General features: G+C 43.6%; 1 protein-coding gene across 2 annotated transcripts; it reads left to right on the top strand.

The window, feature by feature from the left end:
- The first annotated feature begins 3,242 nt into the window (after positions 1 to 3,242).
- Positions 3,243 to 25,961, top strand: fbxo32 (F-box protein 32). Of its 2 annotated transcripts, none has more exons than XM_055634739.1 (9): positions 3,243 to 4,232; positions 10,105 to 10,214; positions 12,378 to 12,427; positions 12,522 to 12,614; positions 15,981 to 16,074; positions 17,968 to 18,152; positions 19,187 to 19,369; positions 20,002 to 20,145; positions 21,154 to 25,961. In XM_055634739.1, exons 1-9 carry the CDS (start codon positions 4,120 to 4,122, stop codon positions 21,241 to 21,243), a joined length of 1,062 nt encoding a protein of 353 aa, XP_055490714.1. In that variant the 5' UTR covers positions 3,243 to 4,119; the 3' UTR covers positions 21,244 to 25,961. The 2 variants fall into 2 exon arrangements, with proteins under 2 accessions (XP_055490714.1, XP_055490715.1); XM_055634740.1 differs by lacking the exon at positions 3,243 to 4,232 and adding an exon at positions 4,262 to 5,373.
- The last annotated feature ends 1,541 nt before the right edge of the window (positions 25,962 to 27,502 follow it).

Here is a 27,502-nt window from a genome sequence, read left to right as displayed (position 1 = left end):
TGAGACAAAAGGATTCAATTTCTGATTTTTAAGTTAGAGGAAGGAATGTAGGAAGGAGAGGAGAGGAATGATAGGTGTCAGTCCAGGAGGGGCACAAAGGGAGAGGGGGGGAGATGAAGGGGTGGAGGTGGAATCTTTCCCTAAAATAGGAGAATTCAACATTCCTGCCATTGGGATGTAAGCTACAAAAGCAGACCTTGAGATGCTGTTCGTTCAGTTTGCATGTGGCCTCACTTTGGCAATGGAGGATGCCCAGAATAGAAAGGTCAGTGTGGGAATGTGACGAGGAGTTAAAATGATTAGCAAACAGGACATCTAGTAACCCTTGGCAGACTGAATGCTGGTGTTTGGCGAAACATTAAAGTAATTATTTGTTATCTCTGAATTGCACCCATAGCCTCCCTGGATGATACCCAGTAATATCTCCTCAAAGTCCTGTCACAATGTTTTCCCTAATCAAAACTGAAACTGTCCCTCCTCTCTCACCCATATCTGTAGCATCTGCAGTCCAGATCATTGATCTGCCAGTCCTATAAATCCCTCAACTAGCTTTCGTCCAATAGTTATAATATTCCAATTTGAAACATAGAAAATAGGTGCAGGAGTAGGCCATTCGGCCCTTCGAGCCTGCACCGCCATTCAATATGATCATGGCTGATCATCCAACTGAGTATTATCCTGTACCTGCCTTCTCTCCATACCCCCCGATCCCTTTAGCCACAAGGGCCACATCTAACTCCCTCATAAATATAGCCAATGAACTACCTTTTGTGGCAGAGAATTCCACAGATTCACCACTTTCTGTGTCATTCTCTGTGGAAAATGTTTTTCTCATCTCGGTCCTAAAAGACTTCCCCCTTAACCTTAAACTGTGACCCCTTGTTCTGGATGACCCCTTGTTCGAAGGTGGAGTCACAGGTAGATAAGATGGTCAAAAAGACTTTTGGCACATTGGCCTTTATCAGAGTATTGAGTATAGAAGTTAGGAGGTCATGATGCAGTTGTATAGGACATTGGTGAGACCACATTTAGAGTATTGTTTTCAGTTCTGGGCACCACATTATAGGAAAGATGTTATCAAGCTAGAGAGGGTCCAGAGAAGATTTGTGAGGATGTTGCCAGGACTAGAGGGTCTGAGCTTTTGGGAGAAGTTGAGTAGGCTGGGACTGTATTCCTTGGTGAGCAGGAGGATGCAGGGTGATAAGAGAGTGAGGTGTATAAGATCATGAGAGGAATAGATCGGGTAGATGCACAGAGTCTCTTGCCCAGAGTAGGTGAATTGAGGACCAGAGGACATAGGTTTAAGGTGATGGGGAAAAGATGCAACAGGAATCTGACAGTTATCCCAACGTTTAAGAAACAGTTAGACAGGTACATGGATAGGACTGGTTTGGAGGGATATGGAACAAACTTGGGCAGGTGGGACTAGTGTAGCTGAGACATGTTGGCCGGTGTGGGCAAGTTGGGTCTAATGGCCGGTTTCCACACTATCACTCACTCTATGACACTGCCCTTCTCCCCCCTGCCAGACTAGTTTAAACCCTTCTGAGTAGCATTATCAAATGTCCCCTCGAGGATATTGGTGCCCCTCTAACTCAGGTGCAACCCTTCACTCATGTGCAGGCCAACTCTGCCCCAATAGAGATCCCAATAGGGCCTCTAACAACCGACATCCTCTCCTCGTCCTCCCACCTTTGTTCCCCGGGGAGCCTCTCGCAGCCGACTTCGAGGGTGCGGTGGGCCAGAACACAGTTCCCTCACCTCTCCTACTGGCCTATGTCCTCACCTGTCACATACGTCATCGTCTCCGGCTCCATCCTTCCAGTATCTTTGCTCCCAGTCGCCCGGAATTGAGGAAGCAAAACATTCCAAGGGATTGGGGGTCCAGAGTGTCTGCCTGAAGGGGTGTTGGGGGCAGATAGCCCCATCAATCTATCTATCTATTCTATCTATCTATCTATCTATCTATCTATCTATCTTTCTATCTATCTATCTATCTATCTATCTATCTATCTTCTATATATATATAAAACTCAAATCAGTCCGCCTGCCGCCGTACGGCGTCCGCCGCGTTTCTTCCTTTGATTCATTGCCACGCCCAATCCAGACGCTCAATCTCCGAGATATTTTCCATTTCGGTACAGATTTCGCTTTTCTTTCTAAGTATCCGCTCCTCATTTCATTTCGTCGTCGTGAAGTACATGTTTTTAATCAAAATCCTTCCCCCCCCCCCCTATCCCCCACCCCCCCCAAGTATTTCAAAAATAAACAGGCTTCTCCATTTACATGTCAGCTTCCAACACACTTCAAAACAAAGTTGCAAGAGAGGAACACTGACCTTTTCACTGCTGCAGCAGGCAGGGGAGGGCTGCAATCTTACATTTGGGAACGGGCTCAGTTCCAATGGAGGAGACGGGTGCATGGCGGAATATTGGGTTGGGGGATCACACCATTGGGGGAGCAGACCCAACGGGTCTGCACTTGGTCTAGTATATATATAAAACTCAAATCAGTCCGCCTGCCGCCGTAAGGCGTCCGCCGCGTTTCTTCCTTTGATTCATTGCCACGCCCAATCCAGACGCTCAATCTCCGAGATATTTTCCATTTCGGTACAGATTTCGCTTTTCTTTCTAAGTATCCGCTCCTCATTTCATTTCGTCGTGTTGAAGTACATGTTTTTAATCAAATCCTTCCCCCCCCCCCCCCCCACCCACCCCCAAGTATTTCAAAAATAAACAGGCTTCTCCATTTACATGTCAGCTTCCAACACACTTCGAAACAAAGTTGCAAGAGAGGAACACTGAACTTTTCACTGCTGCAGCAGGCAGGTGAGGGCTGCAATCTTACATTTGGGAACAGGCTCAGTTCCAATGGAGGAGACGGGTGCATGGCGGAATATTGGGTTGGGGGATCACACCATTGGGGGAGCAGACCCAACGGGTCTGCACTTGGTCTAGTCTATCTATATATATATAAAACTCAAATCAGTCCGCCTGCCGCCGTACGGCGTCCGCCGCGCGTTTCTTCCTTTGACGCTCCGCAACTCCGAAACCGGACGCAGGATCGCCGACGTCTTTTCCATTTCTGTAGAGATTTCGCTTTTCTTTCTAAGTATCCGCTCCTCATTTCATTTCGTCGTGTTGAAGTACATGTTTTTAATCAAATCCTTCTCAAAGTCTGCACTTGTCACATTTAAAGTGTGCTTTGATGAGTTCAGTAAGAGCCACATGGGGCAGTGGGGGCAAGTAAATAGCAACTTGATTTTGCCTAGCACATAGGCAGAGGGCCAAATGGGCCCTAATTATGCCATTCATTTCTGTGAGCATACTTTATTGGTTGTACTGTGCATTCGGACAGAAGCGATAGAATCCCAGAAATGAACAGTGAGGGATGTATGTGATTGATTGCAAACGGGACTTCACGTTAAATACTATCGCCCTGTACACCTTGCAGGTTACAACACTTCAAGTACTTCCTAAAAATGGCTAGATATTTTGAAGGTTGGCGTTATTTTGAAGGTCGTACGTTGCTTAATCGGTTTTAACAGGGACTTCATGAGCAGTTCAAGGAAAAATATGCACTGCAGAGCCAAGTCGCGGAAACAGTAAAATGAGATGTTGGTGGATTGCACAAGATACAGGGCAACGGATAGCCTGAAACGATGAAGTTGTACAGACCGCTCCGGGTCACGCTGTTCAGGCAGAAAAACAATGTGCCACGTGAACGGCTGAGTGGCGCTGGGATCGCACTGTGCAGACGGGCGGGGCTTCCAGCTCGAAACTCGCTTCCGGCAACAGAGGCTTGAGAGGATAAATAGGAGGCACTGTGCAAATCTCCCCATAATAAACACAAAACCCTCAACGCAGAGTGAGAAGGCAGGAGGCAAAACAAAACAGAAGGGGACACCACAGCCAGGACTGGAAGAAGTGCACAGGCAATAAAGTATAGAGGAAGGGTTTGCTTAGTGCAAAAGGGGAAGTAAGTTAGCGATTGTGTAAAAACTTAGAACAGGGACATCCGTGCTTGAACCGAGGCAGCGTTGGTACTGAAGTCCCTTCCAGCAGCCTGAACGAGGAGACAGGGCAGCAATTTTGCAGCGAATCGGCACTTTCGGCCAGGATGCCATTCTTGGGCCAGGACTGGAGGTCCCCCGGTCAGAGTTGGATCAAGACGGACAGCGGCTGGAAGAGGTCGAAGGTTGAAGCCAACAACAATGTGGCGCCGCTGAGCTGGTGAGTTGTGGAGCGTTTCGCAGCCCCCTGCGGGAGGGCTGGACTGGGGACGGGGTGAGCTCGGTCCCACGGTCAGTGGGCAAGCGTGGGAATTGTTCCGAGGGTGGGAAAACAAAGTGAAAACCACAAAGTATATTTGGAAGAGTAAACAAACGGAAATCGGGTGACGTTGGAGTTAAAACAGCAAACATTCAGCAGGTTGGGCAACAACGATAGGAAGAGAGGCTTCAGGTCTTGGTTGTTTAGTCAGAAGCAACAGTAAATAACACATTCGGGGAGAATGACGGCATCTTAAAGATTGCAGCCCCCGTGGGGGGAAATGTGTCCTAACTCCTTTGGGGGAAACGGATCATTAAAGTCCCTATTCCTGTGTAAATAAGTAGAATCAAGTCAGAATTCACAGTGGCAAAAGGATGCTTCATGTCCAGAATTCAATGTTTAAACAATCGTGAACATATTTGTTTCTTTTTGTGTGGGGGGGGAGAATTACTTCTGTAAACTGTTTCAGTTGGTAACTGTCCAAGCAAAACAAACATTGCAGGCAACATGTATTTTCTTGTATGTACGTATTGTCAAGCTCTTCGCGATTCCAAGTAATACATTCAAACTGCTTTAAAAACCAAACGATAATATATTGAGCACAGTGGTAAAACACCATGATGAAATCCTATTTATGTTTAAAACTTGAATGAACCTTTTTCACATTGTTTGGAATCGCGACGCCTGAATATAACTCTAGCTCGCTGCAAGACGCTGTGTGTGAGATACACACTCCCAGTACTGTGGTATCACAGTGATTATGTGATCATCAGAAAGCACCTCCTACTTTTCAACCCTTCTCCCCTCGTGATCTAATATTGTTGCTGTTGATGCGCTGGTAAACGAATCATGCGTTGCTTGTCGGTTGCAATGTATGCCTCTTTCCCCACCAGGCATGGAGAACAGATTTGGATGAATGTCGCAGCAAGTTCCCTGATCGAGACGAAAGGGGATTGTACTACATCTGGGGTTTACTGACCTTCGAGTGTGAGCGGAGGCGGGCTGTGTGATGGATGGATGGCATCGCGGCCAATCCCCGTCCATTTCTGGTTGTTTCCCATCCAGCTGTTGTCATGAGATAATCTTCATCAGCGTTAGAAAGGTCAGGGGTCTTAACTAGCTAAGTTTGCCCAACAACAACAAAACAGTCTGTATATCTGTTGTGGGTGTGCGTATAATATACAGGTATGTGTGTGTGTGTGTATGTATGTATGTATTTATATAATAGTTCATATATAATAGGCACTGAAATATAATTATACACTACCAAAGTGTTAATGTTATGTAGAAACAAAGAACTGCAGATGCTGGTTTATACCAAAGGCACAAAGTGGTGGAGTAACTTAGCATGGTGAACTCACTGTGGCGGATGTTAAATTTGTGTTTATTGTGTGTTTTGTTATTTTATTATATGTATGACTGCAAGGCAACGGAATTTAGTACAGACCGAAAGGTCTGAATGACAATAAAGGATACTTTGACTTTGAGCAGGTCAGGCAGCATCTCTGGAGAAAACGTAGGGGTGACATTTTGGGCCGGGTCAGAAGTCTGAGGAAGGGTCCTGACCTGAAATGTCACCCATGCTTTTTCTCCAGAGTTGCTGCCTGACCTGCTGTATTACTCCAGCACTTTGTGTCTATCTAAAGTGTTAACGTTGATGGACGTAAGGGGATTTTGGGGTGGGTGACCAAAAGGTGACTGGTTTTGATAGTCTTGGAGGATGAGGGGTAAATGAAGGGATTTTAGAGTTTGAACAGCAGACATTTGGAGGTTGGAGAAAGTACAGGTGGACAGAATTAGACAAGCACAGATCTTGTGTGACTGTCATTAAGAATGCACTTAATTTAGCAAACAGATTTGGAGGGGCAGTCCTAATGTTAGATCTTACCCTGTAGTTTATCACCATAATAAAGCCACAAGGAGCAAATCTTTAGTATTTCTTGAAGGTTGGTTAAAATTGGCCTTTTCCTAAGATTACTGTATTCATATAATTTTTATACTCGTGCTAAGATTCATCCCATGGATATGCTGTCTACAAGCTTGGTTGTGCCTGATCTCGTTCCTGTCTTGGTGGTTCACAAGGAGACCAGTGAAGACAGAGGAATTTGGCAAGCTGCCAAATCATGGTTTGCATTTCAAAAAAGTGTCAGCATGTAATATTGAATGTTGAGATATGTTGAGGGAGAGTGTAGGAATCTCATTAATATTGGCTTCATCAGGGGTGTTGTTAGTGTTCTTGCACAAGGCAGTGGAAATGTGCAACTATTCTAACCATGGTGTATTTGGGGCCAGTTGTGGTGTTGGGCAAGGTAAGGGGTTGGGCAGGTTAGATGCAGGAAGATTATTCCCAATATTGGGGAAGTCCAGAACAAGGGGTCACAGTTTAAGGATAAGAGGGGTGTATTTTAGGACCGAGATGAGAAAATCATTTTTTACACAGAGAGTGGTGAATCTGTGGAATTCTCTGCCACAGAAGGTAGTTGAGGCCAGTTCATTGGCTATATTTAAGAGGGAGTTAGATGTGGCCCTTGTGGCTAAAGGGATCAGGGGGTATGGAGAGAAGGCAGGGATGGGGTATTGAGTTGGATGATCAGCCATGATCATGTCGAATGGTGGTGAAGGGTCGAATGGCCTACTCCTGCACCTATTGTCTGTTTCTATGTAACTGGGTTTAATTTTAACTAGCCATGATCTTATTACATGGAACAACAGGATTGAGTTCTAACTGTCCTCCTGTTGCCACGTTCCTTTCTATGGTCCTGTGTTTGTCTCAAATAGCCTTGGATCTTGAAGTGAGTTTATTAATTGAGCAGCTGAACCGTTAAGACTAACTAAACTCGGATTCCATCCCGGATGTGTTTGCACACCTGTTTGAGGCAATACTGTGATGCTCCTCATCATTGTGGTGGGCTGTTGAATGTGAAGGCAGGGTAGCCAGGGTTCTGATGTGAACCAGCATTAGGTTGAGGTTAATATGGTGTATAGGTGAATAACCTATATTGTCACCAGTACTTTCTCATAATTCCTTTTAACATGGGAGATCATTTGATCCATCAAGGTTATCTGGCTTAGAGCAATCCTACCAGTTCTATTTCTCTGGAACCTCAGATGCCTATTGATTCTACCACCACCCATCCCAGTTCTACATCTATCAAAGCTGGGGATAATTTACAGTGGCCATGTAAGAAGAACCTGGAGCATCAAGGGGGAAACCCAGGTCTGAGGGGGAAAGCACAAACTCCACACATATGACATGAGGGCTAGAAGAAGCAACACTACCTGCTGCATCCATGGGTTCCATTGGCTTGCCCACAACGAGGATAGTTAGGATGTTGTGTGCTCGGGCAACAACCTTCAAGGTAAGCACCACCAATGCAACTAAACAGCGCTTGAACCATTGCCAGGAAGGATGATGGCAGCTATTTCAATGTTCCCTGCACATGTTATACCAACTGGGGAATGGGGTCTACCAACTCTCAATATCTGCATCATGGATAAGGGCAGCTGGCTTCTGGGAGCACAATCACCTGCAGGTTCCCTCCAAATAGCACACCACCCTGACATATAAATGTATCACTGTTCCTTCATTGCTGGGTCAAATCGTGGAAGAACTTCACCAGCAGGGCTGTGATGATTCACAACGTGGTTCACTTCTGTGGAGGGGAGGAAAGAAAACTGACAAGAGGTGATCAATATTGTTGCTTTTTTTCCTATCCCTCACTAACTCTCTTTGGCCTTCTTAAGCTACAACAAAATGCAGTCTTGCAAAAACAGGAAGTCTTGCAAAGCTCTTATTTGAATACAGATCTTGTGGAGGTGGGGGGTGTGGTTAAGGAGATGTGGATGCACTCATTCTGCCCGAGTTCTTCTAATATGCTGCTGTCAGGAAGCCACAAACCAGCCAGCCGGAACTTGAATCTGGTTAGTTGAAAACTTCAGACGTAGCTTAATTTTGTTTTGTTTTTTTCAACAAGGGGTATGGGCGTTATGCTGCAATCCGTGAATAGCGGGGCAAGATCAATGGCTTAATGGTATTTTATTGTCGCATGTACTTTGGTGCAGTGAAATCCCTTTTAGCAGACAATTTAGTAAAAATCTTACTATATTCTAGTACAAGAGTGTATGTAAGAATAATAGTTTACTCTGAGGCAGTACACAAGTCACCACATTTCCGGTGCCATTTTGCACTTCAAATTTCAAAGTTGTTAAAAATGTTGAGTATTAACCTGGCCTTTAGGGCTCAATGGATGGAGGGAAGGAAGACCAGGTGAAGGAAGAGTGAGAGTCCGAGTGATGCAGTCCAAATACATTGCAGAATTCTGATATGTCGTTTGTCTAGGAAGCTGTTTTGCTTCAGTTTGTCTCCCTTGCATAGGTCAAGCTGCCTGCCACAATCCATGACTGCTAACAGCAGGGCGATCTGCCAAAGCAGCCAGTTTACAGGCGGCAGGTTAACGTCTTCCAAGTAGTTGTGCCCCAACTGTAAACAAGAATAGATGGAGTACAGCGTGAACTTGCAAATGTTGTTTGTGCTGCCTTATTGCATTCTCTACTCTGCAGAATAAACTCTGCTTTTTGTAACCCTTTTACGTTTGCTGTAAGGATGTGGTCTGAAGCAGAGCTGTACACCAATGCTATAAATAACCTGCTTGTGAAAGGCCTGTTCAGTCAAAAATAAAAAAATCCCCTCTTGAAGAGAATGTGCAGCCAAAGACTATGAAGCATATTCTGAGCCGTGTGCACACGCACACTGACACACGCACACTGACACACACACACACTGACACACACACACACACACACACACACACACACACATTTTTTGGACAACAGTTCCTGTTGCTTTTTTTATTTGAATGATGAGGTCATGAAGTGAGACTAATTTCTACATTAAACAAATTTGCAGACTGCTGGAAACCTCTGGACTAAACTAACTGCTGGAGGAACACTGCTTCCAGCAGCTTTTTATTTTTTTGGACAACAGTTTTGTTTGTTTTTTTGCTTAAAGTAATTAGTACTTCCATCATTGTGTTTGTGTGTATGCGCCAGACATGAAGCTGCCCCCACCAGCCTATCTTATGCCATTTTCCCTTGCATATTTCCCCACAATTGCGCACCCCTCTTCTTTGCTGCAAATTTTTAATAGTTTCCTAGAACAAATTGTCCGTCCCAATATGTCAGTGTCACGGCACAATCTGGGACTTGTTCGTTTAGTTTCTAATGTAACAACATTTAGCGGCAGTAAAGATTTTTTCATTGGAATGCACAATGGGCAGGAGAGGAAAATCTACCAGGTAGAAGTTGGCTCGGTATTGGGGTTAGTAGTGAGTGCCAACAGATCCTGGAATGGTCTTGTAGAGATAACGTAAAGAAGAGAGAGTGCTGGACATGCTCAATATTCCAATCTGCATCTGCAGAGAGAGAAACAGGAAAGATCTTCAAGCTGAAATATTAATTCTGCATTTCTCACTGCTGGGATAGTCCAGTGGATCAGCAGCTAGTGCTGCTGACTTGCACCTTCAGGTGGCTGGGTTCAATCCTGACCTCTGGTGCCATTCTACCTGCACTGCATGGGTTTCTTCTGAGTGCTCCAGTTTCTCCCATGTCCCAAAGTGTATGGGTTTGTGGGCTAAATAGCCTCTGTAAATTGTCCCTAGTATGTAGGTAAGCGGGAGAATATGGGCAGCAGTTGATGGGAATATGGGGAGCATAGAATTGTTCTGAGCCAACATAAATGAGATGGGCTGAGGGTCTTCTATATATAAAGAAATACAAAGTAATGTTGGATTTTGTACCCTGTTCATACTTTCTGTTCCTTTTTGTCTTTGCATAGTTACTCCAATGAAGAGTTTAATAAGGAGAACTTTCTGAACAATGTTGGGTACGATTTCATGACCAAGAAAAGAAAGAAGGATATTTTGAATAACAACACAAAAATCCAATGTGAGTCTTGCAACTTTGTCTAGACCAAACTTTTCAACAATCTTAAAATGACCATATGTAAATATGTGTGTATATATATGTGAAGGTATATATATTTATATATGTGTATATGTGTGTATAACATATATAAATATATAATGTGATGTGTATGTGTGTGCAATATTTGTCTATATATATAATATATATTTCATATATATATTATATGTGTGTGTAATGCATATATATATATATTTTTTTTTGCTCTGCAAACTTGTTCTTTTAGAGTGCGACTCAGATGGTTACTTTCGTCTCTGGTGTCAATTCCTGGAGCATTGAAATTGTCATATGTTCCCAATATGGAATAACCTAGTGTACGGGTGATCGTTGGTCAGTGCAGTCCCAGTGGGCTGAAAGGCTGCATCTCTAAACTAAACTGTAGGACTGAAGAAATGACCCACTGTCGGAGATGCCAGCTTTTGGGGAGAAGTGTTGCATTTGGGGCCCCTCTCCTGTAGACATAAACATTCACTTGGTCCTGTTGAAGGATAGGAATGGAGTTCTCCTACAGCTTGACTATAGCTGCCCCTCGATCAGTGTCACTTGAACAGGGTATGTCGTTATCACATTGCTTTTGTGGGACTGTCTTGTTCATGTTGGCTGCTGGGTTTCCCATCCACTTCCCATACACTCCCTTGGGATCGCAGATGACTTGCTACACTCCATTCTGTTGCCTCCAAGGTGACCGAGGCCCTTGAGGGAACCGTAGCCTTTCGCAGAGATGGGGAAGAAGGTGCTAGCTGGTGGGTAGTTTGTGAGGTGGTCTGCTCCCTCTTGATGTACCCAGTGCAAGGACATAAAATACTCCATCTCCCGTTTCTGCACATCCGAAGCACTTAATTCTCCGGAGCACTATGTGTTGCCCTGAATAGCAAAGCAAGTATTTTTGTATTCCCATCAGGAGAATTTCCTTGGTCTCTCAGAGTGGCCATTGGAAACATTTCTGGAGAAGCAGTTCTGTTTTTATTGGCCTAGTCTCAGACTTTTTTAAACCTCCTGATGTGATTACGTCACTGTTATTGACATTTTGATTTGAGAGTTGCTGTTCGGATCAAGGGGATGTTAAATGTGTGGTTATCGGGGATATTAAATTATTTCCCATTAGTCTCTGATTGCTTCCTTGTTCATTGGCCTGGAAGCTCCTTGACCTGCTGCTCCACCACCTGTAACTTGATCGGACGACTGGCAGGCTTTGTGTACAGATTAAGGCCACACCATTCGTAAGGTCATAAGTTATTGGAGCAGAATTAGGCCATTCGGCTCAACAAGTGCACTCCGCCATTCAATCATGGCTGATCAATCTCTCCCTCCTAATGCCATTCTCCTGCCTTCTCCCCATAAACCCTGACACCCGTACTAATCGAGACCTGTATGTACACCCGTACTATTCATCGTCATAGTGATACAGTGTGGAAACAGGCCCTTCGGCCCAACTTGCCCATACTGGCCAACATGTCCCTGCTACACTAGTCTCACCTGCCTGCCCTCCCTCTAAACCTGTCCTATCCATTAACCTGTCTAACTGTTTCTTAAATGTTGGGATAGTCTCAGCCTCAACCACCTCATCTGGCAGTTTGTTCCATACCCTACCACCCTTTTTGTGAAAAAATACCCCTCCGATTCATACTAAATCTTTTCCCCTTCACCTTGAACCCACGCCCTATGGTCCTTGATTTCCCCTAATCTGGTCAAGAGACTCGGCATCTACCTGATCTATTTCTCTCATGATTTTGTACACGTCTATAAGATTGCCCCTCATCCTCCTGCGCTCTTAGAAATAGAGACCCAGCCTACTCAACCTCTCCTTATAGTTCACACCCTCTTGTCCTGGCAACATCTTCGTAAAGACTATTCAGTCGTGAGTGGAATGTGTACAGAGCTACAGTTAATATCACACTAGTTCACCCAAGTTAACTGGGGCAAGAGGATCATGGAGAGAGACAGCATGGAAGCTGGCCCTTAATCAAGCACTAGAGTTTACACTCGTCACACTAACTCATTTTATTTTGTGGGTAGAGAAAAAAAAATCACACTCCAGTAATGGTTCACAAAAATTTTGGGAAAACATCTTTTCCTCAGGCTATGAATGTAGTTAATAAAGTCTGTGATTTTTGTCTTTGCCATCAGATTTCCACCATGATACTTGGATCTCAGTTCACAAAGGAAGCACGAAAGAAGTGAGTAATTCTGTAATTCTGTTGTATAATGTGACCAGTTGCTGTTTCATTACTCTCCCACCAACAGTACTAACGGTCTCTCCATTCCTCCCAGCGACATGGATACTGCACCCTGGGTGAGGCTTTTAACCGCTTGGACTTCTCCAGCGCGATACGAGACATCAGAAGATTCAATTATGTTGTTCGGGTATGTGAACCTTGAATTTCTGTCTGCCACTTTACCTCATTTATTATTTATTTGGCACTTTACGTCATGGCACCGACTCATTATTACAATTAATTCTTGATTAAATGGGCAGTAGATGTGGTAATTCCATCTGAAGCAGGAGAATAGAATTGCTCCGTAACTGAATCTTCTTGCCTGCTATAAAGCAAAGCAGCTTTGTACATGCTGTGTGGCCTTTGGCACATAATTTATTCCAATGCAACTTCTAATCTCATGGCAAGGTCTAACTTATCTGAGATGATCAAATTGGATGGAGGTCTCAGGGTGACTGGAAGACTAAAAGCTTATCTGATTAAGATCTTAAAAAGGGGTTTTGTTAGGGTTTCAGCATGGTAGACATTTCCATTCTCGTGAAAGCACAAGTCATTGATAAATTGAAAGAAATGTTTTTCTCTGGAGAGTTGGTTGGGAGTAAGGGGAAATATGAAGCTCAATCCCACAGGGATGGTGTGAGGCATGTGAGGGGGGGGGGAATAGAAACTTGTACTGACAGTGTGGGTAGGAGGTGGAGTTTAACTGGAAACACAAACACCACAATAGTTGCATCATGAGGCCTGGATTGTAAGCTCAGAGCATCTCTGGGTTTTTTTTAAACTGATTTTTCACTGACTAGCAGTCTGCAATACTATGAAATTTGCTCATTTTTTGAAGTTTCTTTCATTCAATTAAGTGTTAATGGGAATGTGTGGAGAACAGATTTGGGGAAATTAGTGAGGAAGGGGACATGACCTAGGAAATGGTGTGGTCAAAATGGCTTCCTTCGATGGCTTGAGCAAATATTTTAAAAATGTGTCATAGAAACATAGAAAATAGGTGCAGGAGTAGGCCATTCGGCCCTTCGAGCCTGCACCGCCATTCAATATGATCATGGCTGATCATCCAACTCGGTATCCCATACCTGCCTTCTCTCCATACCCCTGATCCCTTTAGCCACAAGGGCCACATCTAACTCTCTCTTAAATATAGCCAATGAACTGGCCTCAACTACATTCTGTGGCAGAGAATTCCACAGATTCACCACTCTCTGTGTCTTTAAGAATCTTTTTTTTTTCTCTGTTTTTATTTTTGCCAATGTTAATGGTACCCAAATCTGTGAAAAACTGATTATGTTTGTGCTGGTTTCTCTTGTACTGATGAAGGGATCTGTTACCCTGAGTCATACCACACCAGCCCTGACCATCCATCACCAGTCAAGTCAGCATGCGCAGTGACAAAGCCAACAGCTGACACACTATCCAGTGTGTTGCTGCTGTGCAGGATAGGAGCCGATGGAAGAGGAACTGTTTTGAATTCCTGTCATGATCCCACCCCCATCGCTCGCTGGTGTCTTGTGACTAATTAACTCTGGCTTCAAGCTTTACAAGTTCACTCATCTGAGTTGCAGCCCTGGTCATTCGAACCGTGAAAGTGATTGAGTCTAAAGAAAGACAAACCGTTTTTGCAGACCCAAGGTATCCAAAAGAGCTCCACTGGCAGTGAAGTACCTCATTTTCTAGACCCTGTTTTGTGGTGAAATGCAGTAGCCAATTACCCCTGCCTCTAGGAGGTTATGTGTATGAAGGAACTGTAGACACTGGTTTACACTGAAGATAGACACAAAGTGTTGGAGTAACTCAACGGGTCAGGGAGAATCTCTGGAGAGAAATTGAATAGGTAATGTGATGGATTGAGACCCTTCTCCAGATCTGACCGATGGTCTGAAGAAGGGCTTGACCTGAAATGCTACGTATTCCTTTCCTCCCCGGGAACCTGCCTGACCCGCTGAGTTATTCCAGTATTTTGCGTCTATCCGAGGGATAAAGGTCAGATGTAGTAATGTTAGTTGGTGGTGTAATTATTGGCTGGGATATCAGGAACTCTGCTCTAATGAAATATTGCCACCAAATCTGTAATACTCACCCATGATACAGACATGGTCTCAGCTGGCTTTCTCTGAAAGAAGATAGTACAGCACACTCCTTCATCTGAGCCAGGGGCGGAAAACCTGGGGGGGGGGGGGGGGCAGAGGGGACACGTCCCCCCCTCCATGTTTTGAGAGGTGGGCGACATCCCCGCCAGGTTAACCTGCCTGGACTTGCTGGAAATATGGCCAGCGCAGAGAATCAGTGCTGGTGTCCCGTCAGTCCAGACGGGGCTGTAGTTAACCCGGTGAGACGGGCAGAGTTGAGCTGCATTTAGCGCTGGATTGAGCCTCCGGAGCCTCGTGTGCGCATGCGCGCGCGGCCGCCAAAAAATTGTGTCCCCCGTCCCCTCCATGTTTTGATAGTGAGTTCCGCTCTTGATCTGAGCTGCATTCACTGGAGAGTAGCCCTGGATTTTTCCTGTTTATAACTTGAAGTGAGTTTGAGGTCCATATTAATTGGAGCGAACTGTCTATGTTGGATACCATCAGTCCTAAGTTTAACAGCCTTTTACTATGATCTATAGTAAGTTCTATACCCTGTCGGGGGGTGGTTCATGTTGTGTGGCCTTGAAGACAAAGCTCCTGTCACAGCCTGCACCAGAAGTTCATTATTATTACTGATGCTGTGCATTAGTAATGCAAGACCTTATAAAATGGATGATCTTTCTGGTCTTTCTCTCGTTCTGCCACCTCTTCTTCACCCATGCCCCAGTAAATTATTTTCAGCAGGCAGTTTGGTGATGGTTGTGTCTGACCATTGGCTATCGGTGCTGACCCACCGAGGATAGCAAGATGGAAACTTGATTTCTGCAGTGTGGTCTGAACATGTGTACACAGTTGTCTATCCACTGACACAGAATGGACGGGGACTTCAGAAGTGACGCGCATTGCACAGCCCATTGCATACCTGTCAGTTTACAGTGTGACCAGCAGCCAGTGGTTGCACTGGGATACCCACAAGCAGTGTGCATTTATTTTGAAAGCTTGGCTTCACCAGTTTTCCTGACTACCCCTCCCACCATTCAATGGGTGAAACAAAAAATAGATTGTAATGTTTGTTTTCCATCATTTTCATAATTGTTTCCAAAGGGGACACTATTCCCAGGGAAGCAGCATGATTAAGGCAAACTTTAGAAGTTTGGCTTTGCTCGATTTCCAATTGCTTAGTAGCAGTTAAGAACCAGTACACACTGTACTGGTAGTTTGATCTTCATGAGCAGCCAAAAAGTAATGATATTGAACTTCACTTAACCCCATTTCTCCTTTCATGTTCTTGAACTTGTTTGTGGGCAGCATTGATGTTCTTCATATTTGGAAGTTCTGAATATCTGCAGCTACTGGCTACTGTGGCCCAAGGGGCCAGGTTGAAACAGCTGCATGGTTTAAACATGCAAGAGTGATACCACTTTATTTTCTGTTTGCAGTTGCTTGAGCTCATTGCAAAATCCCAGCTCACTTCCCTCAGTGGGATTGCTCAGAAAAACTACATGAATATTCTGGAGAGAGTTGTGCAGAAAGGTGAGCATTTACTGTCATTCTTCTGACCTCTGGCTTTTATCTACAGCACGTAGTGGGCCTGGAACAAATGTAAAATGGAGTGTTTACTGGGGTGCTACTGAAACTTGGATACAAGGAACTGCAGATGCTGGTTTACAAAAACAAAAGCAAAGTGCTGAGTAACTCAGCGGGTTGTGCAGCATCTGGAGAACATGAATGGGTGACGTCTGAGGGCTGGGACCCTTCTTCACACAACACTAAATGAGTTTAAGCTTGGGGAAGACTGAACAGATAGTGAAGGAGAAGGCTGAGAGTAGACCCAGTAGATGACTTGAGATTGTGAAAGTGGAAGATTAGGTGTAGAGAGAATGTGGATGTAAGCGGAGCAAGAGCCTGTGAATGCACGGAAGACTTAGCAAATCAGTTGGGAGAAACCTTTTCTCTCCAGCCCACCTCCCTTCCCCCTTCTTCCCCACCCCCCCACCCCTGAGTTTCTTTTGTGGAAGGAATCGCATTCTCGCCATCTGCCATGAATTCCTTTTCAAATCTTGTGCCTTGGTCAGATCACGTCTTTATTTTAGCTCCAAGTGTGGGCCAGTCTCTCAGGATCCAAGTTTGCCATCAGTGTAACAATGGAAAACTATCAAGAACTGTGTGACTGCTTGCATTCTTGCACAATTTTAAAAAAGGTTAAGAAGGCATTAGAAAATCACTGAGCAGTTCTGGTAAATACTTCTGTGGAAATCCACTGATATGGAGCTATGGACAAGGACCAGTGGGGGAAACATTAGCAGCTGCAAAGTGCTTTTTACAGTCGCAACTCCAACCATTAGGAAAATAATAGAATTAAAATCAACAGTTATTTTATTAAACAAATAGGAATTGGAGTTTGTGATGTAACCACAGGCCTTCTTTTGGCATGTAATAAGAACCCAGAATCTACTTTTACTGTTTGTCCTTGGGAATAAAATAGAAAGTACTGGGAATGCAGCTCGGGCAACACTGTGGGAAGAGGAACCGAGTTAATGTTTTGTATAAGAAGGAACTGCAGATGCTGGTTTACACTGAGGATAGAGACAAAATGCTGGAGTAACTCAGCAATCAGGTAGCATCTCTGGAGAAACTGCATGGGTGACGTTTCAGGTCAAGACCCTTCATCAGACTGTGGCTGACGACGACTGACAATGTCAAATGTTTTGTCAGGACCCGATTTCGTAGTTTGTTGGACGTTGAGTGAATCTACCAACCTTGAGTGTGAATATTTTATGCTTTGGAGAATTTCAAATTTGTGACATTTTCAATTTATTCTCTTTCCTGAAGAATTTGTCTGAAGAAGGGTTTCGGCCCGAAACGTTGCCTATTTCCTTTGCTCCATAGATGCTGCTGCACCCACTGAGTTTCTCCAGCTTTTTTGTGTACCGTCGATTTTCCAGCATCTGCAGTTCCTTCTTAAACACTATTCTCTTTCCTTAATGGCCCTTTTGAAACTATTATTTAGACGTCTGAAGAGACCGCAATGATTCTTAAAGGAACATAGTACCCAGCATCTGGGTGGATGTGTCTGCGTTTTAGTGTAGTCATGGCACCGTTCTTAACATTTTGGTAGAATTCATGGTAGAAACATAGAAATTAGGTGCAGGAGTAGGCCATTCGGCCCTTCGAGCCTGCACCGCCATTCAATATGATCATGGCTGATGGTATAGGAGATACTTCCCATTTTTTGACAAGGTGACATTTTGATTAACTAATTTTAAATTTTACTTACTTGCTCCTTCCTGCCACAGTAACCACTTGCAGTTTCATTTTGCCTCTTTCCATCCCCCCACCCCAACCCATTGCCCCAAAATCTCAAACATCGCCACCAAGTGTTGGTGCATTAATTTCTATGTTAAGAATATTGTTTTTTTTGTTCAGTGCTTGAAGACCAGTGTGATATCCGGCTAATTAAGGAGCTGCTCAACTGTCTGTATGCCACCATTTGTGCGCTAGTCAAAGGCGTGGGGAAGTGTGTTCTTGTGGGGAACATTAACACCTGGGTCTACAGAATGGAGGTCATTCTTCATTGGCAACAGCAGCTGAATAATATGCAAATCATCAGGGTAAGTGATAAGCAAACATCAACTATGGCAGGTGCAGTTGTCATGGTAATGTGGGAGAGGAATAATAACCTCAGTGCTGCAAACAGGAACACAGTAACTAGCTAATCTTAGTTGTTTCTATACATGCATGAAAAAGCTGGATGATGGAAAAACTTGATTAAATAGAAAGGAGAGAGAGCAGCTTACAGGGAAATATGTGGGGGAATGTCATAGTCACCGAGTCAAAGAGTGATACAATGGAAACGGGCCTTTCAGCCCAACTTGTCCACATTGGGCAACATGTCCCACCTGCCTGCGTTTGGTCCATATCCCTCCAAACCTGTCCTAACCAGGGCAGAATATGACATGTCCAAAGATGATGAGGTAGATTTTGAGAACTGCATTAAAGAGGAAAATAGATATAGGTCTTTCAAGGGGGCAATACAATGACTTGGGGTCCTGGATCCTAGGCTTGACCAAAGCCCAGTTGGATGATGGAACATGTTGACCTCGCATCAAGAGTAACTCAGCGGGTCAGGCAGCATCTCAAAGAATCTTTTGAAGACTTTGGATTTTTTTTACGTCAAAACGGGTCCTTCTTCCCATCGAGGCTGTGCTGACCAGTGATCACCCCGTACACTAACTATCTTACACACTCGGGACAATTTACAGAGCATCTGGGGAGAACCCATGTGGTCACAGGGAGAATGTACAAACTCCATACAGACAGCACCCACAGTCAGGATCAAACTGGAATCTTGGGTGCTACAAGGCAGCAGTTCTAATGTAACGCCACCATGTATTACTATTGAATAACAATAGACAATATGTGCAGGGGGATGAGGAATTGAAATGCAGAGATCATGATTGGTTTTGGAAATCTGCAGTAGATTAGAGACGATGAGTCGCAAGGATATGGGATTTTAAATCAAGAAAGTGCAATCCAGGAGTTATCTAGCTGCAACTACAGAGTGCATGGGACTTGAGTAAGGATGCAGTGCTTAAAATCCTTGGCCCGTGGTCTTGATTATCTTAAACTTTTTTTTGTTTCACAGCCTATATCTACAGGAATGACCCTGACTGACCTACCAATGTGCCTGCAGTTGAACATCTTAGAGAGGTTGGCTGATGGGAGAGATATTGTAAACCTTGGACAGGTATCTCCTACCCTGCAAGTTCTGAGTGAGGACAAGCTTCTATGGAGAAAATTGTGTCGCTACCACTTCACAGAGCGCCAGGTATGGAAAGGTCGCATTGCAACCTAGTTTCTGGTTAAAATACACAATTTGACTGTGCTTCAGTAAGTACACAGGAACACAGGACATTATTGCCATAGAGGGAGTGCAGAGACGGTTCACCAGACTGATTCCTGGGATGTCAGGGCTGTCTTATGAAGAAAGACTGGATAGACTTGGTTTATACTCTCTAGAATTTAGGAGATTGAGAGGGGATCTTATAGAAACTTACAAAATTCTTAAGGGGTTGGACAGGCTAGATGCAGGAAGATTGTTCCCGATGTTAGGGAAGTCCAGGATAAGGGGTCACAGCTTAAGGATAAGGGGGAAATCCTTTAAAACCGAGATGAGAAGAACTTTTTTCACACAGAGAGTGGTGAATCTCTGGAACTCTCTGCCACAGAGGGTAGTTGAGGCCAGTTCATTGGCTATATTTAAGAGGGAGTTAGATGTGGCCCTTGTGGCTAAGGGGATCAGGGGGTATGGAGAGAAGGCACGTACGGGATACTGAGTTGGATGATCAGCCATGATCATATTGAATGGCAGTGCAGGCTTGAAGGGCCGAATGGCCTACTCCTGCACCTAATTTCTATGTTTCTATGACACTGTTCAGATATGGTTCTCTTTATTCCCAGATTCGCAAACGTCTCATTTTATCTGAGAAGGGTCATTTGGACTGGAAAAAGATGTACTTTAAACTTGGGAGGTGCTACCCAAAGAAAGAACAGTATGTGGACACACTGCAGTTCTGCCGACACTGTCACATCCTCTTCTGGAAGGTACAGTGGAGCTTGACAAATACATGGGCTTGGATCACTGCTGCCCCTTGTTATCCTTGGTCTGAAAAGGATTATTTATTGCAGTTATCTTGAATTCCAAAATACAAGATCCAGAGAAAATTGGGACTTTAAAATGTGTCTGTCTCAATAGGTTCAACTCGTATCTGTTCTTGGATCCAGTGTTATCAGATCTAGATTTAGGATAAGGAAATGGAGGGTGGCACTTGACTGGCACTCTATCCACTACCAAAAACATTAATTCCCTCCACCACTGTCTATTGTGGGCTGTCTACAAAGTGCGAGGCATTTGCTTGCTCGGACTACTCTTCAACAGCTCCCCCCCAAAATTGACAAACTACAAAGTTGGGCAAAGGCTGCAAGTATATGGAAACACCACCCCCTGCAGGTTGTTATCTAAGTCCCATACCATCCTACCATGGATATATATGTATCTGTATCTATATCTATATATAATATTCCTTCCTTGTAAATCTTATAACTCCCTCTGCAACACCTTGACCAGAAGGACTGCAGGGTTTCAAGAATGTGAATCACTGCCATCTACTGAAGGATAGATAAGGGGCAATACATTTTGGACTTGCCAATGATGCCCAAATTCTATGAATGATTAACCGAAAAGGTTCTTTGTGGACAGCTAATTATAGCCATAGCTGTTGATCGAACTTTACCTCTGAGGCATTGGGTTGATATCCCATTCCAGACCTTGATTACAAAAATTGTATCAATATTAATTCAGAGAATGCAACATTGTTAGAGGAGCTGTCATTTTGATGAGACATCTAGCCAAGGCATCCAACTACTCCCTTGATTCAATCAATATAACAGACAATAATTTAGCTATTTGTTATTATGCTTTTCTGAGAGCGCTGTGTGAAAATTGGTAGTTGTGCTCCACATCTAACAATTGATGACACTTCAATGATTGTCTGTAACGGTTTATAAAAAGTACTGCAAATTAATGAGTTCCTTTCATTTTTTTGCTTTCAGGATACTAATCATCCTTGCACAGCAAATGACCCTGATGGCTCTTACACTTCTATTTCACCTCTTGAATTCATCAGTCTCTTCAAGTTCTGAACTTGGAAATTCCAGCAGACTCCCAGTCTGGAAGAAATCTTTTGCTTTTACCAATGTAAATAATGTATTTTATAATATTTATACTTTTTACACTGAAGCTGAAATAGAAGTGGTTTAAGTTTATATTTTATATATTAAAGTTCATGCTGTGTAAATATTGCTTGGGATGATTTGGGGGAATAAAAGGTTACTGAGGCAACATTTCAAGGTGACTTGAAGGAAAGTCAAGTTGAGATGTCAAACAGGAGGCATTTACTCTTAAATGGGGTTGCATTGCTATAGTAATGCATTGAAAGTGTTCAGTTTATCATTTCTGGCTATTGTTCGAATGACTAATGGTGTTGGCAGAAACATTCTCTGCACTGGTTTGTTGATTATAATATTAAGATGCACGTGTTACAGAGCATGGATTTGGGTAGTTCCTGCCTTCCCTTTCTTGCCTAGTTGCTGAGACATTGTGAAAGTGATCTGCACTGCCTTGAGCTGGTCACTTCACCCACCTGAGATCAACAGGCTGTCAGTATCATTTTCTGTAAAATGGAGTTATGGAAGTGGCTTCTGAATTTCTGGGTGCTCCTTTGAAAATGGAACCAACTTTGAGCAATCAAGTTTTCAAACCCCAATTTTGCTATCCTGATAAAATAGCTGATTCTGTGTGTGGGAAGCCGAGTTCTCTGCAGAACATTGCATAGTCCCATTCTCTCACATTGTGGTCAACTCATGGTAACATGGCGGTTTCGTAGGACACTTAATTAAATTGTGACAGGAGTGATGGAGTGCAGGAGATGGATTCTTATCTTTCTGTATTTGTGGTCAGTTCTGTCATTTTATTTGCTGTTAGCATTATCTTCTGTTTTTATTTATTTTATTATTTTTTTTAATTTTAAACAAATTGCTGACATGTTGAATGCAGAGTATAGTGTCTGGCCTTGCATTTAATTGTATTTGTTTGTGGATGAGTGACTTACGATTTTAAATCTGATGTTTTTTGTGCAAGAGGCACATCTTTGAACGGAGGGGTCGATTGATTGTGAAAGCAACAATGAGGTTCCAGAGATTTCCATAATCTGACATGGAGCAAATCTTCAGTTGTGATAGAGGCTTGAGAGGAGAGAGGAAAGGGATTGCTTAAAATCCCAGCCTTCTCCATCAAGGGGGAACTGTTAATGAAGGGACAGTTGAAGTGTTGGTTGGGAGAAGTATTAATGGAGATATTACATTCAGTATTGGGGTCAAAAGACATTTCTCGTGTACACCACAAACAACCAGGCAGCACAGCAAACTGACCACCTCCATCTTTGCAAATTGAGGCCAACTGTTTTTTTTTCCACCTTTTAGAATTGTTCAACCCATTGAAAAGCCAAATTATATTGGGCCATCGTGTTGGTGGCTCCAGTTTCCACTTGTAGCAGACTGGTGATGGGCGACTACAGACTAGCTCCTCTAGCCTTTTATGGCCCTCATGTAAAGATCGGTGTTCATTTTCAATCAAGTTGTCACCTCCACAGAAATTGAGGACTCCTTTACTGTTCATAGTCACCAGCCTTTCTGGGAGAAAATTCAAAATGTATTTGTAAATGTTTCCTGAACTTGTGTTTTCAACACTTTGATCATGGGGATAAAATATGATTGACTGTCAAGATTTGTCCATTTGGGTAATAGTAATTTGTTTTATCATTGGTTATGTTGATGGACTGGCAAGTGACCTGCGGTGATATGCGAGAGGGTGTGTTCAGAAGACGTGATTATGAGTGTGAGCAGCACGGTAATCTTTTGCAAGCAACAACATTGGATAGTTATATGGATGGGAAGGGAATGGAGGGTTATGGTCTGAGCGCAGGTATATGGGACTAGGGGAGATTATGTGTTCGGCACGGACTAGAAGGGTCGAGATGGCCTGTTTCCGTGCTGTAATTGTTATATGGTTATATTTTGCAATAGATGGAGAAAGCTCATTCCATTCCCATTAGAAATTTAAATTACTTTGAAAGTAATGTTTGGGCTGTTTCTGAGCAAGATGGTCCCAGCTTATACAATGAACCATGTGGACACTGGCTGTGTAAGAAAGTGATTGGAAAATGTTCAAAGCCTCTGCATTCAGATAGCTTTAGAGAAGTAACAATGTTACTGCCAACAGTATTATTGAAATACTTTGTCCTGTGTGTGTGTGTGTGTGTAGCTATCCCCTGATAATGTATAACTCTGCGCACATTGCATAATTCCCCAAACTAGCAATTGTTATATTGCCTGAAGTCATGTTAAAGCATTATTATACATGTCGCTTTCAAAAGGGATACCGATCTCGAGAGCAATCAAAGCTACAGGCTGAAAAGTAGAAAATTAATACAATCTGTTTCAAAGTTAATTTTAGTTCTGCAAGAATGTGTTTGAAAGTGTCGGTATTATTTTATGAGAACAATTGGGCAGTTGCACACAATTCCAAACATTCTTGTTCAGCGAGTTCTCATAGCTGCCGGGTGAGACTCCTGCAATCAGACATTAGTTGTCACATAAAGCAGTATTGGAGTAACTCTGAGTCCGACAGCATCTCTGGAGAACATGGGTAGATGTTTTGGGTCAGGACCTTTCTTCAGTTGTCACATGTTTTAACGGAAGATTCTCATTGCAAGAGTAGATTGTTGGAGGGCTCACTTTTCTCTCCCTGTAGGAAAAGGGGGTGTTGATTATTTAAACACGAACGTGGACAGTGGTGGACTGGCCAGGGTGTCAGCTTGCCCAATGGCAAGTGGGCCCCCCTGTATCAAGTGGGGCCCCTTTGTCTCCTGGCAACCAATATTTTTACACCCAGTCCGCTACTGAACGTGGAAAGGGGGTGTTGGTGTTGGGGGTCAAGTTAGAGTGAAGGCTTTGACAGTGAAAACACAGATAATGAACAGTGTGTCAACTCTGTCTGTTTTACACTAACACTGAGCTAATACCTAAATGGATCTTTGGTTCCTTTGAGAATTGGCAGCCTGAGCTTGGCACTAGTTTCAAAAGCCAATGTTGGATCAAAGAGGAAGTAGATTGAACTTTATTGCCTTCCATCACAGTGAGGAATGTGCAAACCACCGTGGTGGATGTTTCATGTGGTCGTGTGTCTTGGTGCTTTTCACTTAGTATGGCTGTGTGGTAACTCAAATTTCACTGTACCTTAATTGGTGCATGTGACAATAAACTGACATTGAAACCTTCTGATTCACCACAAACCCTTCAGCATTTGACTAGGGGCAAAGGTGACGATGGATCTTGCACAAAGTAACCCCAACAAACTGCAGCGTCTATCCAAAATGTGTTTGGATGAAATAGGCAGGTACTGCAATCACATTGGCAAGTCTGGAAAGTTGAGAATTTCTACTTTTTCTTGTATATAAAATCTTTTTACCTTCTCATGATTTATTTTGGCTATTGCAACTTGCAGCAAGGAAATATTTAGCGTGGCAGTTATTTTCATAAAACTCAACTGTGCTGTTTCCACCAAGGTAAAGGTAAATCAATTCTTGCTTTTACTTTGGGTTAACTTTGTTTATCAGCATAAATCGGATGGTAGTGATTCATCATCCACTGGCTTGAGGAGAAAGAGTTGGATAGAGGTCTTAGGGCTAGAGGAATCAAGAGATATGGGGAGCAGGAGGGAACGCGGTACTGATTGTGGATGATCAGCCATGATCACATTGAATGGCAGTGGTGGCTTGAAGGGCCGAATGGCCTACTCCTGCACCTATTTTCTTTGTTTCTAAATGGGTGGGAAGAAATGTTATCTAACTTCAGATAGCCCTTGCTTTCTCTCTGCACCCCCTTCCCCTTCCCAGTTCTCCCACTAGTCTTACTGTCTTTGACTACATTCTATATTTGTCCCGCCCCCTCCCCTAACATCAGTCTGAAGAAGGGACTCAACCCGAAACGTCGCCCATTCCTTCTCTCCGGCGATGCTGCCTCGCCCGCTGAGTTACTCCAGCATTTTGTGCCTACCTGGGAAGAAATGTTAGGTGGTCTTGGAAATTGTCATCAATTATTGCACTGTCCAAATGTCTGCATATTATTCTTTAGTATCATTGAATTTTACAAATTTCTTGCATAACCCTTGTGCAGTTGAAGTGTCGCTTGTTTTAAGCTTTTAGTTATTCAGACCAACATTTTGTTGTATCTGCATACTAAGTTTCTGAACATGTGACATAATGTGCTCTTCTGATGTAAAATACTTCTTTGTAAATTTTGATAGCTTTTTAATAAATGATATCCTCTTTAATTGTTGAGTGGTTTCAATTTCTATGTCCAATCTTTGAAGGGTTGTCTTGTGGGCTGGAACTCATCTTGGGTCTTCCAACACAACAGAAATAGTGAGTACTGAGATTTCTTCAGTACAACACAAAGTCAATCAACATCCGTAGGTGACAGAGACAATGTTTCTGTTTTGGGAGGGTGCAAAACCAGGAAGATCTATATTTAAACAATTACCTGAAACCCAAGAGGGAACTTCTTTCAAGCCTCCAGAAAGAGTGGAACCCTGGCTGTGGTTGGAGGGACCACCAGATATAGATTGAAGGGGAAGCTGGATAAATACAAGGAATAGCACAATGAGTTGCACGAGATGAGGGTGCTCGTATGAAGTGGAAGAACCTGATGGATCAAATGCCCTATGCAGGCAGTGCCGGATTTACCTATAAGCTAGACAAGTTTAAGCTTAGGGCCTCGAGGTCTAGGAGGGCCTCCGGCCAAAGCAGGACACCTACCGTTCAACTCTGGGCGGCCCCCCTCTCTAACTCTCTCCCTCTCTCTCTCCGCCTTGCACATGCCTGCACGTCCTCCCCACCCCTCCTGCAGTGTCCCCGTGTGTTTATGCTTCTGCTTGTTTAAAGTACAGTTTTCTCGTGATGGTGTACAACTTCAAGGACTAGTGGTGATGGTTTGCAAACATTTGGCTGCAGTGTAAAACTGCATGGTAGGACATTTTGCCACCTTGACTTTGACTTGATGGAGAACATTTGTGTTCATGAGTGTATTCTAAACATATTTTAATAGGGCTTGGAAAATAAATAACACTGCACTTAACTCCAGTCATTATCCTGAAGGGGAAAACTAACTTTCAGTAAAATGCAATAAGGTTCAATTATCCAATAGCTGCTGAAGTTGCTGCCTAAAATAAACTTCTTGATTTAACTAGGGGAAAGCTGGTTGCCAAGAGAACTCTCACTGGAGTATCAGTCTGCCTGTCAGAGGCTTGACAAAAGACATTTGTTCTTTTTGAATACCTTCTGATGAATGAAGAAACATCATTCAGTGATGTGTAGAATTTGATCATCTGGTCTTGAACATCGATCATCCATCTACCTGCTCTTCCTCTCCTACTTGGCTTCATCTGTCTTATTATTTACACTCCTCTGCCCACCAAACACCTCTGCATCCTGTCTCTCCATTCCCCCTCTTTATACTAGCTCTCTCCCCTCTCCACTCTTGGTCCTAATGCAGGGTTTTGTCCCGAAACGCCAACCATTCCTTTCTTCGCCACAGATGCTGTTGAACCCACTGAGACTATTGTGAACTAGTTCACTAGTTGTGAATATTGCTGATTGAATCCTAGCTTGCAACAGTTGACCTATGACATGTTTCCATTTTGGTCCCAGTCCAAAAATTCCTCCTTGTGATACTAAACTTTCTCTTTGGCCTTGGATGAAAATAGTAGCGGACTTCCCCCATAGAGATCTCTGAACACCTCCAAATCCTACCTCTGGGATGTTCTATATTTCACTCCACCCTTGGCAATTGTACTTAAGCTTTCAAAACTCCTCCTTAAGACTTTGTACCTATTCTCCTTTGGGATGCCTTTGTTTAAGCCTCTCACAAACCTAACAAGCAATGCAGCAGGGAAACAGGCCCTTTGACCCACTGAGTCAACCTGTGTATAAATGCAATCAAGCCACACTAGAGTACAGTAAGTCGATTGAAGGGAAAGAGTTCAGAATATAGTTCTCAGCATTGTAGTGCACCAGTTCCAAACAAAAGTCCAACGTCTGGAATAGAGTCGCGGAGAATCGGTGGGTACCCGATGTCATGCTTACGAAAGGACTGTTCAGAAGCCTGATAACAGAAGGGAAGAAGCTGTTCTCCAGTCTGGTGGTGTGTGTTCTCAATCTTTTGTATTTTCTGGCCAATAGTAGTGAGGAGAAGGAATAATTGGGGAGGGACAAGTCTTTGATTTGTATTGGCTGCTTTTCCAAGGCAGCATGAAGCGTAGATGGAGTCAGTGGTGGGGAGTCTG

The sequence above is a fragment of the Leucoraja erinacea genome, chromosome 4 (genome assembly GCF_028641065.1).
Source record: "Leucoraja erinacea ecotype New England chromosome 4, Leri_hhj_1, whole genome shotgun sequence".
Taxonomy (NCBI): Eukaryota; Metazoa; Chordata; class Chondrichthyes; order Rajiformes; family Rajidae; genus Leucoraja; species Leucoraja erinaceus.
Note: the sequence above shows the minus strand (reverse complement) of the source record. Positions and strands in the feature narration are given on the sequence as shown.

Coding starts and splice junctions, on each gene's coding strand:
- fbxo32 (XM_055634739.1), top strand. CDS start 4,120: ATGCCATTCTTGGGCCAGGACTGGAGGTCCCCCGGTCAGAGTTGGATC. Junction 12,428..12,521: donor ACAAAGGAAGCACGAAAGAA/GTGAGTAATTCT, acceptor CATTCCTCCCAG/CGACATGGATACTGCACCCT. Junction 19,370..20,001: donor ACCACTTCACAGAGCGCCAG/GTATGGAAAGGT, acceptor CTTTATTCCCAG/ATTCGCAAACGTCTCATTTT.